A 14,284-nucleotide genomic window follows, 5' to 3' on the forward strand; every position below is an offset into this window, starting at 1 on the left:
ACACACACACACACACACACACACACGTGAGAGTGAGCAAGACAGAGAAAGTGAGAGGGGCAGAGACACATAGAGAGAACATACTAACACAGAGAATGAGAGAGAGAAGCAGAGACAGATAGGAGAAACAAATAGTATGAACAGGTGAGGAAGCAGGAAACAGGGATATAAGTGTGGCCTCAGAGGGGCTGTGCTCAGACCCTGACTACCCGACAAGGTGTAGACTAATGGTACTTGCAAAACTTGGATAAAGTACTTAGCTATGGGGGCAGGCTATTGGAAGTACAGAAGCCCTTCTCTTTTCTACCCTAAGCATCTCTGTATATAGATTCTTTCATGGTGGAGGACAGAAATGAAAGATGGAGGCAAATTTTTGGCTTATGAAAGCTAGGTATGAGGATGGCTGGTAGGTAAAAGATAACTTTAAGATATGAACACTAGCTTTTCCAATCATGCTAACTTAGAGATGTTATCTTCTACTACACAAAGAATTAGGTTGGAAAATAATTAATAATTCAATTAAATGATGGCAAAGAAGCCAGTGGATGCTATTAACTACCACTAAATGCTAATTATGTGGCAGACCGTGGGATGGGTGCTTGCATGCAGCAGCTCTGTTAAGCCTCATAACAACCACAATCTGGGCAATATGAACACCACCAGTGTTATAAGGGAACATGCATCACAAGAGTATTAGGTGGATCAGAGGGAGTAGGTGTATAATTAATGGAAACTAGTCTGGAAGGGCAGAGAAAAAACAATAGGTGTTGTATACATTGTGTGTGTGTGTGTGTGTGTGTATGTGTTTGCTATAAACTTCTCTGTCAAGCCTATGAGAATGTGTCAGAGACAATAGGTCTAGAACCAGAATTGGTGCAGACACACGTTTATAGCGCCACCAGAGGAAGACAGGAAGGGAGGATGGGAAAGCCCAGCCATGGAAGTTCAATAAACTACTTTAGCAGCGATCAACTGGCAAACAGGTCTACGAGAAGGAGGGCATTAACAATGATCACTTTGGATGGGGGCCAAATACGCATGTAGGCAAAACACAGGAAGCCCACTGGAGCAGCAGGCAGAGCACCAGAGAGGAGCTGCCGCGGGAGGGAGGAACTGAGCCGACCCAAGTGAGAAGGGCCAAGAGAGGTCTGTGCCCTGAGCTATGTGACAGGGTGTCCCAGTGGTGCAACCTGGATCTTCCTCCTGTCCCCTGTGAGGCTGGCAGAGGCTGTTCCAGGTAGGGGAGACTGGCCAGGTTTTGTGAAGGCCTAAGCGAGTCATGCCCACTTCCCAGCAGCTCCAATCTGTGTTTGGTGTTTGGGCACCAGTAATAAGTTTTCGAGAGCTGGCCTCTGCTTTCTGAGATGTCTCTGTGTTCTGCAGGAGCAAGGTCAAATCACCTTCCTGGGAACTAGGTGTTAAGGAGCCTTTTTGTGTTGGATGAAGCTTCCTCTCACTGTCATGGTCTTAGTCTCCACGTGCTCTCCTCTACGTTTCTCCTATTGCTTTGTGAATATAGCCCCAGACCCCAGTCCTCACACTAACATTTTCTGCTTTTCTTTCCTTTTCATCGGCCCAGTTCTTGCCCTGTGTGATGTCACACCTTCCTTCCTGGAACAGAGATTCCAGGAGGACCAAGATGCTGTCTGTCTTGTCCACCTCTGTATCACTAGGACCTAGTCCTGACAGGCCCCAAGGATCTGGAGGAGGGAGGCTTGCTGATACATGCTGCTTTCAGCACAAGGCAGAACTTTTTTCTCTACAACTGCTGCTGTGGAGTGCACCCAGCTTAGCTGACCTGCGAGAGCACCACCCCTGTGACCACCCCTTTGGTTGTTTCATAACCCTGGAGTCCTGCAGACAGACATTGGACACTGTGCTAGGCACTATTAAGAAAAAGTCCTTCAAGAAAAGAGAGAGAGAGAGAGAGAGAGAGAGAGAGAGAGAGAGAGAGAGTCCTTCACTCAAGAGTACAGAGGGATGAGTGAAGATGTATCACAATGTAGATTTGTGGATCACAGATGCTGTCATATGAAACCTGGAGACATGAAATGCCCCTAGCTTGCCTGAGTGGCACAGGAGCCCTCTTTTCAGCATGGTGAGCAAAGACAGGAGGTCATGCAGGAGCCTGGCTATAAGGAGGAAGTGACAGCAGTTCATCTGGCCACTGATCATCTGTAGATGATCAGACAGTATAGCAAGAAGACCAAAATGTCACCTAGCAAGGCTTTGTGGGTTACTTCTGGAGTGTTCTGGAAGCACTTGGAAGACAGGAGGCTGTTTTCCCTGCTTTGGTGGGCTCAGGTTTATATGTCATGGAGTACCGCTTTTGTGGAGAGAAGGGGATACACTGAGGAGGGGGTAGTAAGCTACAGCTAATGTTCCAGCAAAAACAGTATAGTCTGAAATACTCTAAGCACTACGGTAGCAGTGGTAGCATTACTATTAGAAGGGGAAACTAACTCTTACTGGACCCTCAGCATGAATCAGGCTCTGTGTTAAGGTTTTCTACTTGACTATGGAGCCAGAGAGAAAAGGTGCACTTGGATTTGCCACCTAATTATCAGGTAGCTAAATTTGGGTGCATAGTGGTTGTATTCATTAGAGCAGAAAGTGAAGAATGAATGGACAGGACAAGGGTGGGGAGAGACAGGGAGTAGAATTTGGGAATATTTGGCTTCAGGTTTCTGTGGCACACTCACCTAAGGCCTGCGGTGAGATGCAGACTTGGGAGTGATCACTGCATCTGAGAGACTCAATCATGGCTAGCCAGGAAGAACATAAATTTGGTAGGCATGAAACCCACAAAGGGTAGCCGAAATCAAGGGGCATTCAGAAGAGATTGGGGTAAGACAAGCATAGTGTTGTAGAACACAGGAAACACAGGGGTCCTAGGTGCAGTGGAACCCTGAGAGAGTTCTGTCGCAGAAACAAGAAACAAGAGAAGAAAGTCAAGGAGGGGTGAACAACACCAGGAAGCTAGGCAGGGAAGAGGGATGGCACCTGTGGACACTCATCCCACATGCCGCTGTGCAGCTAGGAGCGGCTTCAAGGGTGTTCTGTTCGCAGATGCAGCACAGTGGGACAGGGATGAACAGGAAAGGAACAGACTAGATAAAATTTCCTCGGGTCTCTCAAGATGGTGGCTGGCAGATAAGGAAGAATGCAGAATGGGCAGGTGTAGAAAGGAATACAGTGTTGCAAACAGTTTTGTTTAGAGAAATAATTGAATATAGGAGATGCCTAATTGATTATTGGAGGGAGGGAGGGAGGGAAGGAGAGAGAGAGAGAGAGAGAGAGAGAGAGAGAGAGAGAGAGAGAGAGAGAGAGGAGCAATAGCTGGAGTAGTGGATGAAGTAAAGTGGGAATGGGCCCAAATACCATAATAAAAGAGAACATATTGCCACAGAACATTTTTCAGAATTCTGGTTTTCAAAGCTTTAACATTTTTTAATCTTACATTTAAAACAAGTTAAAACTGGTATTAAGTTTTAGTTGAAATGAAAAATAATCTCTTCACAACTAAATTATATGTCAATGCATTCCTCATCTAGTATAACTTCTTTTCTGTCCTCACTCATCTCCATAGAAATAGATATAGTGTCCATTCTTAGTATATGTGGATTCAAAGATGTTATAGAAGATGTACCATAAGAATCAGAGAGGCCTTTTAGGAGCCCAGTGACGGTGGTGTGACACCTTACACAGCCTTGGTGCAGTGGGGAGGGGCTTGGACCTGCCTAGGCTCAGTGTGCCAGGCTCTGCTGACTCCCCATGAGAGACCTTGATTTGGGGGATGGGGGTGGGGGGGGGGGTGGCTTGGGAGAGAGGGCTAGGGAGTGGAAGGAGTGAGGAGATGAGATCTGTGGGTGGTATGTGGAGTGAGTAGAAAATTACTTAATAAAGAAAAACGGGAAAAAAAAAAAAAAAAAAAGAATCAGAGTGGCCGAGCCACAGCCAAGAGCAATCACTGCTGGCTTTTAACCTTCTCTCCAGGACATGCTGATGAAGTCCCTAGAGTCCCGGAATAGAATTCCCCTGGGATGTTTGCCAGTTAGAAGGTGGAGTGTGTGCGCCATCCTTGACCAAATCTCAGCCCAGAAAGTGGTTGAAATATCTCTTACAACTAATCATGTGTTAGAAGTTCTAGTTGATTCAAAACACCTACCACCCATTCTCCGAGTCTCACCTGCTTGCTGAGGTGTGGCTTTAGACCTCAGAAGTCTCCCCATTGAGAGCTGGGCATTGTGTTTTAACATTTGGATATCACAGGTCAAGCCTGAACTTCTCTCTCACAGACAGGTGTGTGTCTTCCTCTCTTACCATCTAATCCTGCCCATTCCTAACTGGTCCCCACTGTTACCTTGGAGGTGACAGTTAATGGTGACCAGGCTCTGCTGCATGCCAGTAGTTTTATCTCTTGCCAGTAGTTTTTACTGCTGCTTTCCTCTCACATCTGGGCCCATGGCACTGCTCACAGGCGAGGGTGAGCTCATCTCTCATGCACTCAGCCATCTACTATCTCATCAGTAGAAAAGAAAAGCACTTTACACTGTCATTCTGCTCTGCCCATTTTCCTGAATAACTCTTTCCCTGGCACAACTTGAAATACTTATTTACTATTCAAGTAAGAGTTTTGGTGGTGCTGGGACTCGACCCAGGCAAGAGCCCAGACTCAGTATTTCAGTCACACTGAACACAGTAGGCACCAATTCAGTGTGCTGAACAAATGGATACATCATGACCTCATGGCATTTAGGGGGCCAGTCTATCAGATAGGGACCAAATGAATTATTCCATCAGTTCTGCTCAGCCATCAACATGGCACAGACAGGTTTGTATCATGAGTACTGTGAGCATTTCAGGGCCCTTTCTGGTTGGGTGTCCTTCTTTACACCTGGGTCATCTGCCTACCCCATGTCATAGCCCTTCCTTCCAGCATGGCAAAGACTGGACTCTGCTTTGCTCCACAGCAAGCCAGACAGCAGAGCAGTGGGGTCCCCAGCCCCATACAATTGTGCTGTGTGGTTGAGAGTGGGCTGCTGAGTGGCTGCAACAGATCCACCTGGTTCTTCCACATTCTCTAAGAAGTTTCCCTTTTGCTTTTTCAAATCTTTTTCTTTGCATCTCAGTAAGCGAGTGCATTGCTTGCTTGTGTGGTTTCATTGTGTTTATATTGCTTTTAACTTTCCTTCTAGAGAAAAGTCAAAACACCTAGAGGAGGGAGAGAGGTTTTCTTTTGTGTGTTTATGTTGTGCAGTGGATGACAACCAAATGCAGAGATGGAACCATTTCAGAAAAACAGTAAAAATTCACGGGTTCAAATGACAAAACTTCTAAACTTCAACACTGCACACCTGTCTCAGTTCAGCAGGCTTTGTCTTTATAATGCAAATTGTTTTTGTAAATAAGAGCAAGAAGGCAGTATAAAACATTTAAAACAAACCCTGTACACATTAGCACTTTAGGAATGCCAATGAATATTTAGCATATGCTAACTAGTTATAATTTTTATCCATTCACTAAAATAAATGCCACTTTTAAGAATCTCTGGAGGTGAACCATTTCCAAAAGATATTGTATCTTTCTGCTCTCAAAACAACCAGCATTCTCACCCAGCTGGCACTGGGCATTCTAAGCTAAACGGGGTATGGAGGCCCACAGTACCCTAAACATTCAGCATTGCTTCACATTCCCTGTCTTTGAAGATGGTTCCACTGCCTGGAACACCCCCCCCCCCCCCACCCCATTTCCACGATTTCTCTGTATAATGACTCTACCTTTTGTGTGGGGACAGAAACTTGGTCCTGTTCACTGTTAGGATTGTGGAGATAGTATCGATTGAGAGGTAATTGAACACAATAGCACCATTTGACACCATCCTATACAATAAAAGTTAACAACCCTCCATCAAAACATTACTTTGTAATTGAAACTGGCCTTCAACCCAATTGGCCTACATTAGTGAGACTGCCCTATCTTATCAATCTATCATATGCATCAGGTTTCCATGGCAACCTAAAGAAATAATGTGTTACAATAATTTGTAAAGTACTCAATAAAATGTGAAGCAGTGACTTAAATTTCTATTATTTAGCTAAATTGATATAATACAGATAGTGTGATGTAATGGGATTACTTATAATTATGGTCCATAGGAGCAAGAATACATTCTATAGTCCACTAAAATGGAATTAGAAAACTGACTTCACAAGCCATTTGAAGGGAATTCTGCTCAAAACAAGCAAGCAAAATAATGAAGAACTGTGGGTGTCTGTTGCTTGTGAGAGTTTATGTTTCTGCCCTTAATACCAGATGCTGCAAATGCCAGGGCATTCTCTAGAACATATTTCATCTTGACAGTGAATAAGCACTAAATGGAATTGGGAAAAAATACATTTGGTTGTAGTAAATTACCTTCTTGAAATTTGTAAGTATCAGTGATATCCTGCATGCCATCTCCTCCAATTTGTTTGGTCACAATTAATTTCCCAATGTGGGTAGCATCTACAGCTTCTACCACATGAGTGCCATCTTTCTTAGCTGTAATGTAAACAAGATCACTGTTGACCTAGAAACAGGAGAGGGGAACATTAGCCATCATCAAATGTTTTTGTTACTAATTACAATATTCCTAATAGCTAAAACATGTAATTAACATGGACGCTCACCAGTGCATGAACAGGTAAAAAAAATGTGGTACCCATACACAAGAAATATTATTTAGCCACAAAATCCATAAAATCCTGTCATTGTAGTAGTACAGGTAATACTAGAAGACATTACGTTAAGCGAAACAAGCCAGATATGGAAAGACAAATGCCACACGTTCTCACTTATTTGTGGAAACTGAAATGCTGATCTTGAAGAAGAGAATGGAGCACAGGTTACTAAAGACAAGCAAGTTAAGGAAAGGGCATGAAAAATGTTCAATCAGGGGCAACACAATTCAGTTGGAGTGATGAAATTCCTTCCAATTTTCCTATGGAAGCAGTTAATACAATCTGTGGCACACATTTAAATGTTGAGAAGAGTAGAAAGTTCCCAGCACATAAAATGACTGAAGAGCTGGGATTATTGTCATTTGACATCACACATTGCCATCTCAAACCACACAGAGATGCACAAACATCATGTGTCAATCAGGAAAAAACAAAGCAAATTTCTTGTCTCCAAAATCTTTAATGCTCCGTCTTATAGACATTCAGACCCCAGCCTTGATGTGTTCCTTTCTTCAACTGAAGTAAAGCCAGCAGGCAAGCTCCTTTTAAAAACATTCTGGGGCCAGAGATATGGCTCTGCCAGTAAAAGTGCTTGCCAGTCAAGCTCGACCACCTGAGTCTGATTCTCAGATCCCATTTAAAGATGCCAGGACAGAACCAATTCCATAGAATCCTCTGATTGCCATATACTTGCCATGTCATGCCTATGTCCTCACCCTCGTCTCTGTCTCTGTCTCTCTCACACATATACAACCAAATAAATAAATAGATAAAAATAAATGGCTAACTAAAGAAAGAATTTAAAAAGTTCTGAAGAGGAATCTGTAGTTAGAGTTTTCCTGCCTAGCCCACAGTCAGGACAAATCTCTCTCACCCACCAGGCCCATAGATGCTCAGACCCAACCAAGTAAACACACAGAAACTTATATTGTTTACAAACTGTTTGGCCATGGCAGGCTTCTTGTTATCTACTTCTTTTATCTTAAATTAACCCATTTTTATTAATCTATACTTTGCCACGTGGCTTGTGGCTTACCGGTGTCTTTACATGTTGCTTTTCATAGTGGCGGCTGGCAGCTTCTCACCTCCCCCAGCCTTTCACCTCCCAGAATTCTCTTCTCTCTTGTCCCGCCTCTACTTCCTGCCTGGCCACTGGCCAAACAGCATTTTATTTATACAGAGCGATATCCACAGCAGGAATCCTCTTTGGATCAGTCATGAGTCAAGGGCAGGCGTTATTGGTTGTCTCATCATCGAACATTTCTTTCTTTCTTTTCCTTTCTCTTCCTGGTAAATTCAACCCTGTTTGGGGAAAACTGGAAGCATGGTGTTCATGTCTTACTTTCCTGGACCCTGCTAAATCAGCAAAGGCTGTGTAATCTATTTGTAGGAGGAAAGGAAGTCAGCTAAGTGGCTTCCTGGGAAGAATTCTGACCTCTACAAAAGGAGAGAGGGACATGGCAGAGTCTGCCCTCCTAAGACACCCCTTAGATGGCTTCCTGGGGAGTGACATACTGCTTGGAGCTGTTGTCTACCTGGGACAGTAAAGATATGCTTGGTCAGAAATGAGAAACTTGATGGCCCCATGAGCCATTCAGAGGGAACAAGCTTGGACTGCCAACTTCCGGCTTTCTTAGATAAGAATAAATTCTTGTCTGTTTCAGTCATATTAACTGTGTTACTTGTAGCAAAACATATTTTAATCGAAAACTATAATTAAACCACCCAGGAGGAACTTAGACAATTTCTGGTGATTCAGCATCTAAACTAGGCTGTTTGTAGAAACTGGAGACAGTGATGAATCCTGGGAGGAAGCTCTTCCAAGGTTCTGTGTCCCCATTGTGCTTTCTAGAGGCAGTGTCTGAAAGCTGATTTCCCAGGCCCCTATTGTGGTGCTCAAACTCTCTGTTTTGGAGTTCTGCTTATTATCAGGGCGTCACGTGGGAAACAGAAACACTGCCAACAGTCGTGGGTGTAGTTACTGGATGTCTTTCCAGCCCCCTCCCAGCTTAGCTCCTGCTCCTTTAAGTGAGGTAATAAAAGCACCTTCCTCACAGGATTACTGGCAGAATTAACTGAAATAAAATGCATGTGAACTACTTACCATAGGGCCTGGCATCGAGGTAACACTCAGTAAATGTTATCGATAATTATGTATTATTTAATAGCTTTCTCAGATAGTGTCCAAAGTGCCAGAGCCCTAATGTTGAGCAAAACAGATCTGGTCCTTCCATTATAGAGTTGACACTATGATAGGGGAACTGGGGAGTTGGAATCATTTGAGTGTTTGTGTGAGACTTAAAAACAGGTAGATGTCTTAATAAGGAGGCTTGGGTGGTGTTCTAAGCATATTATATTTTAAAGTGGTCTCAGATGACCCTAGTGAGTATCCAGGCCTGAGAACTTCTGGAATACAGTGCAACAAGCACAGTGAGAGGGCAACACCACAGTTCTTCGTGGGTGCAAGGAGTAGTGTGGAGGTGGGCAGAGAGTGACAGGTTGACATGCACAAGATGCCTAGGAGCCTAGGAGCTGAAGAACGAGGCAAAGAAGGCAGAAGACAGACAGGTGAAAAGACCCTCAAGTTCCAGAGAGATGCTAGATTAGCCATGGGAAGCCTGGGCTCCGACACTGGTTGTGGACCTGCAGGAAGCCATGTTAACTTCTGTGAATTTCAGTTCTGGTTTCTGTAACATGAAAACCCATCCTTCCTGTCCTGCTAGTTTCATAGGAATCTTTTAGTCCAGAATGAGATAAGATCTGTGTGAACGTGACTTGAAAAGTTCCTAATTGACTAAAACTGGCATGGCCATTAATGGGAGAATGGTGGGAACATGATGGTGTTCTCCTAACTTTAAATTTTGAGATGAAAGAGAATAACTTTCCACACTTCCTCGCAAAATGTTCTGAATTTACATGAATCTGGCCTTTGCTAAGGAGGATGTAGTCAGCAATGGGTAAATGCCCACAGTGTTTCAAGATATCTTGTAGTTGATAAAGTAAGCCTCAACTATCAATCTTACAAAGTCTGTGTTGTTCTATTTGCTACCTATGACAGTTCTGACACTCAAGGATAGTAGCCATTGAAGAGCTACAGTCTCATAGCCCTTCTCCTAATCTTTACCTTGGCTGCTCCACAGCCTATTCCACTTGATCTCCACTTTTTGCTGGTCAACAGCATGTCCCTTTGACCTTCACTTTGGGCTAGTATTCCATGGCCCATCCTCGACCTTTACCCTACATAGCCCTTGACCTCATCCCCTTGAACTTTGCCCTGGGCTGGCCCTATTTCCTTGAACATCATCGTATACTTCCTCTTCCACTTAGGCATTACCATGCTTGGGGTTTGATGGAATACAAGACTGAGATGTGACATCCGAAAGTGGAGCAAGAAAAGACAGACAACTACTTAAGAAATGTTTGTCTTTGGGGATGTTTAAATGAGCTTCCTGAGAATGCTAGCATGCTTTTTGCAGAGACAACACAAGCATGGCTGCTGCTCCCCTACTTTCAAGCTCCCAGAACAGTGTTGATAAACATCCCCCTTATCACAATCATTGTCATGGCTCACAGCTTCCCAGGAGGATGAGATCAAATATGAAGTGACTAAGTCCTGGCCTCTCCTTCCCTATGGCTGAAACCTCAGGCCAGCCAAACAACATTGTCCCTTGTGGGAAGAGGACAGGAGTAGCATGTAGCTGAGATGGCATTTCTATAATGTGTACTAGGGTGGGAGGTAGAGGCACAGTGACTCCAGCATGCTTTCAGTCCAGCTGTTGGTGTACCAGTTCTGTATCCATGTTTAAAGATGAACTATCTAGGTCCTCAAAAAGATGCAGGTGATAGGTCAATTGCTGAGGCTAGAGCAGTAGTTATGAACAGGTACACTGCAGTGAAAAATGGCTTCAGGCTGTGCTATTTTCTCTGAACATGGGATAGATAATATCTTTGATAGAAGGGTTGGTAGGTAGATCAGTACTGCTTGTGAAAGGTCTCTTTGTACACATATTTTGATGTTTGTTTTTTAACGATTATTTGCTTTTTTTGTTCGTGTGTGGGAATGGCATGTGTGGAGGTCAGAGGACACCAGCAAGAGTCAATTCTTGCCTTCCACCATGTGGTTCCTGGGATTGAACTCAGGTTGTCAAACTTGGCAGCAAGCATCTTTACTCACCAAACCATCTTGGCAGCTTCTGGTGTTTGTTTTTGCACAAGTTATCCTTGTATAACTCAGCTTGGCCTAGAACTCACTATAGAGCCCCGACTGGCTTCTGATTTGGCCTTAGCCTCCCAGGAACTGGGATTACAGGTAGGTACCTACACCTGGTGTGTGAAGCCTCTGTTTGTGGCCAGTCTTGGTTTTTGTTTGTTCTGAATGGAATCCATCTTAGTGAATACCTTAGTCCCTCCTCTGCACTCCAAGAGACTGTGGCCACATAGAGCCAGGCTCCTGCTGTGACAGCTAGTGCCACCTTCACAGCATGACCCTTTTGCCTCTGGTTAGACAGGGTGCTTCCTGTGCATGTTGTGCTGTCTGTCAGGTCCTGGGGGCTCAGGGAGGTGGGCTAGACCCGTGGCAGGCTAGAGGATCTTTGCAAACTTGTTGCTGGTGCCCACAGCATGGTGCCCTCCATGTTCTTTGCTGCTAGGGATGGAGATGCCTTCTAGAGCTCAGGACCCAAGGACAAGGTCTCTTTGCTTTGTCCATTTATCTGTGGAAACAAGCTAGCGGTAGGCCCCACAGAGAAAGCAATGCTTCCTCCAGAGCATACTGAGGTCCTGGATTCCTGCTCAACCAGGGGCCTCCTGGCACAGCTGTCAGACATGCACCCTGTACTTGCCATTTGTAGCTTGTGAGTATGGGAGGCTGGTCCTGCTCTATGGGTGCTCTTGGCAGGTCACACATGTTCCTGTCCCCCACAAGGACTCACAGCACAAGCTGGGACCTCATCTCCAGGATGGTGTTCCTACCAGCATTTTCTGTTTGCTGTATGTATGTGTGTATTCATTCATTACAGCAGATATTGCTTCTACTGATGAGAATACAGGAGACCCTATCTTCATGGAGCTTCTATATAAGATGGAGTATGTGTGTGTGTGTGTGTGTGTGTGTGTGTGTGTGTGTGTGTGTCCATGAATGTGTGTGTTGTATGGTTTGTGTATGTGTTGTGTATGTATATTGAGACTCAGTGGTGTGCATATATATGTATAGTATGTGTGTAAACCACACTTGTCCATGAATACATGGTGTGTGTGTGCATGTATGTATGTAGTATGTGGTGTGTGAAGGGTGTGCATGTATGTGACTCACAGGGGAATGTACATGTATGTGTATTAGTGTGTATATGTCCATTTGGGGTGAGATGGTAAAGAGGGCAGCAAGGTCTGCTGGAGGAAGTAGAGGTAGACGAGAATGCTCTTTCCCAAGAAGCAATTCTTTGCTGAGAACCACTGAGGCAGGTGACCATTGGAACTCAGATGGCTTCAGACTGAACGCCGTTCTACTCTCTATTTACCTCTTCAGAAGCCCTGAGCCATGCTGTTCTGGGGAGAGAGGTGGCACCTGAGTCTTTGGACCTGAGGGAAATCAGTGATATGAAGAAAGCATGTGGAGTGAGGGGCAGAGAATCCCAGGTGTGGATGCTCAACATCCTCCCTTCTGTCCCTTTCTATATAAAGTAGAGGAGAAGGAAGAGGAGGACATTTCCACGTCTCTTTCCTCTTTCATGCTCTGTTTTCCCTCAGAGGCCAAGGAAAGTCCTAGAAAAGCTGACAGTCAATGAGCTGGATGGTCTGGAAGCTGGTAAGGAATGGCCAGGATGTCAGCGTGCTGAGGCAACAACAGGCAGGCCACCAGCTGACTTCCCTCGGGCAGGAAGAGGAAGTGTGACACACAAGTAGAGGAAGGGAAGGAGCATCAGCTTCGACCTGAGTCACAGAGACTCATACTAAAGTCATCCGCTCACCCCGATGGGGTCCTGGTGAGCAACCCCGAGAGAAGAAACCTCATATGCTTTTAGGCAGCTCATATATCTCTGCCAGATAGCTTGGACCTGGAATCCAGCCCAAGCTAAAGCAACAGCCTGCACCCTCTGACAAAGAAGCCTCTGCTGCAGCTAGAGAGGGCAATTATCTGCAAATCCTGATGACATTCCCAACACCCTGATCTATATTTAATAACAGCAAAAAGCGCTTGCATTAACAGCTATTAGGCCCTTCACTACCACAAGAAGGCCGGCCTCTCTCCTTCTTTGTAGCAATAAAGCACAATAAGAATATAAAAATAAAGCTTCATGGGTTTCAGAGTGATCTCCCATTAAGAGATTCTCAGAGTGTCATAAACTGTCAGATGACAGCAGGGGAGGTTTGTACGAATTTTCAAATGCCAAAATGAAATCAAATGGATAAAACTCCTAGCACAGTAAGGCTGGTCTCCCGAGGCGTCTAGAAACTGCACTGGCAGGTACAGTGTATTCTTTCTGTGTGTTTCACATCTGTGATTTCTGCCGTCTGAATGCTGACACTTACTTCCCACGTACTTTTCAATGTTCTCCCTCCTTTCCTGGTGACTGCTATTTGTCTAGCTTGGGTTTGTTATGCTTTGAATGAGAGTGTGCCTCACGGGATCATGTGTTTGAACACTAGGTTCCCAGCTGAGGGCATGGTTTGGGGAGGCTGTGGAACTTTTAGGAGCTGGGTCCAGCTGAAGGAAGTGAGTTGCTCAGGGCAGGCCAACCCTGCTTCCAGGACACTTCCTGAGGTAAGGTAGCCAGTTGCTTCATGTTTCTGCTTCTGCTGCCATACCTTCCCCATCCCAACAGACTGTTCCCCCTCCAACCACAAGCCAAATAAATTGCTCTTCCTTGAAGATATTTTTGTCAGGTGTCTTCCTGTTTTGCTTAGAGTAACATCAAGCCCTTCCCATCTCCACCATGAAGAGACAATCCAATTTCTCAGGTAGGTCCCCTTCAGTGACAGTTCCAGCCAACCCATGTTCTACAGGCTGTCAGTGCCCTGGCTGATGCCTTTGGCATTGATAATGCTCCCTAGCTTATAGAAGAAAGGATTAAATTTCTCAAGATGTAAAGATCCTCACATAGGCCTTTAGCCTTTACCTTTGTTTGACACCCTGATACGCCATTAGTGTGCTGGTGACTCTGTAAGCTGTTAGCTGTCCACACATAACACTTGGAGGCTCATGTTATCCCTCTACCTGAAATTTCTCCCCCACAACTTCTTCTTTCTTTCAAATTTATTTATTTCATGTATGCACCATGTTGTACATGTAGAGGTCAAAGGACAACTTGTGGGAGTTGGTTCTTGCTATGTGGGTCCCAGAGATTGAACTCAAGTCATCAGGCTCGGCAGCAAGTGATTTTACCCACTGAGCCATCTCACTGGGCCCTTCTGACCTCTCTCTAGTCTCCTTTGTCTGAATAAGCATTAACCATTACTCCTTCCCCTGTAAATATTCAGCACTCTGCTCTTAGGACTATGGCCATAAGATGCTCTTTGGCTTTGGGTGAGATTATATTTTGGCTAGACTCATTGTAAACTGAAGA

At 44.7% G+C, this 14,284-nt stretch overlaps 1 protein-coding gene across 1 annotated transcript in view; it reads right to left on the reverse strand.

The window, feature by feature from the left end:
* F13a1 (coagulation factor XIII A chain) overlaps positions 1–14,284 on the reverse strand; it is a 163,161-nt gene that overhangs the window by 32,384 nt on the left and 116,493 nt on the right. Inside the window, exon 11 of the mRNA XM_036186755.1 lies at positions 6,418–6,571. Within this exon, the coding sequence (XP_036042648.1) occupies positions 6,418–6,571 (154 nt within the window). The remainder of the gene's footprint in view (positions 1–6,417; positions 6,572–14,284) is intronic.

The sequence above is a fragment of the Onychomys torridus genome, chromosome 5, assembly GCF_903995425.1.
Source record: "Onychomys torridus chromosome 5, mOncTor1.1, whole genome shotgun sequence".
Lineage (NCBI taxonomy): Eukaryota > Metazoa > Chordata > Mammalia > Rodentia > Cricetidae > Onychomys > Onychomys torridus.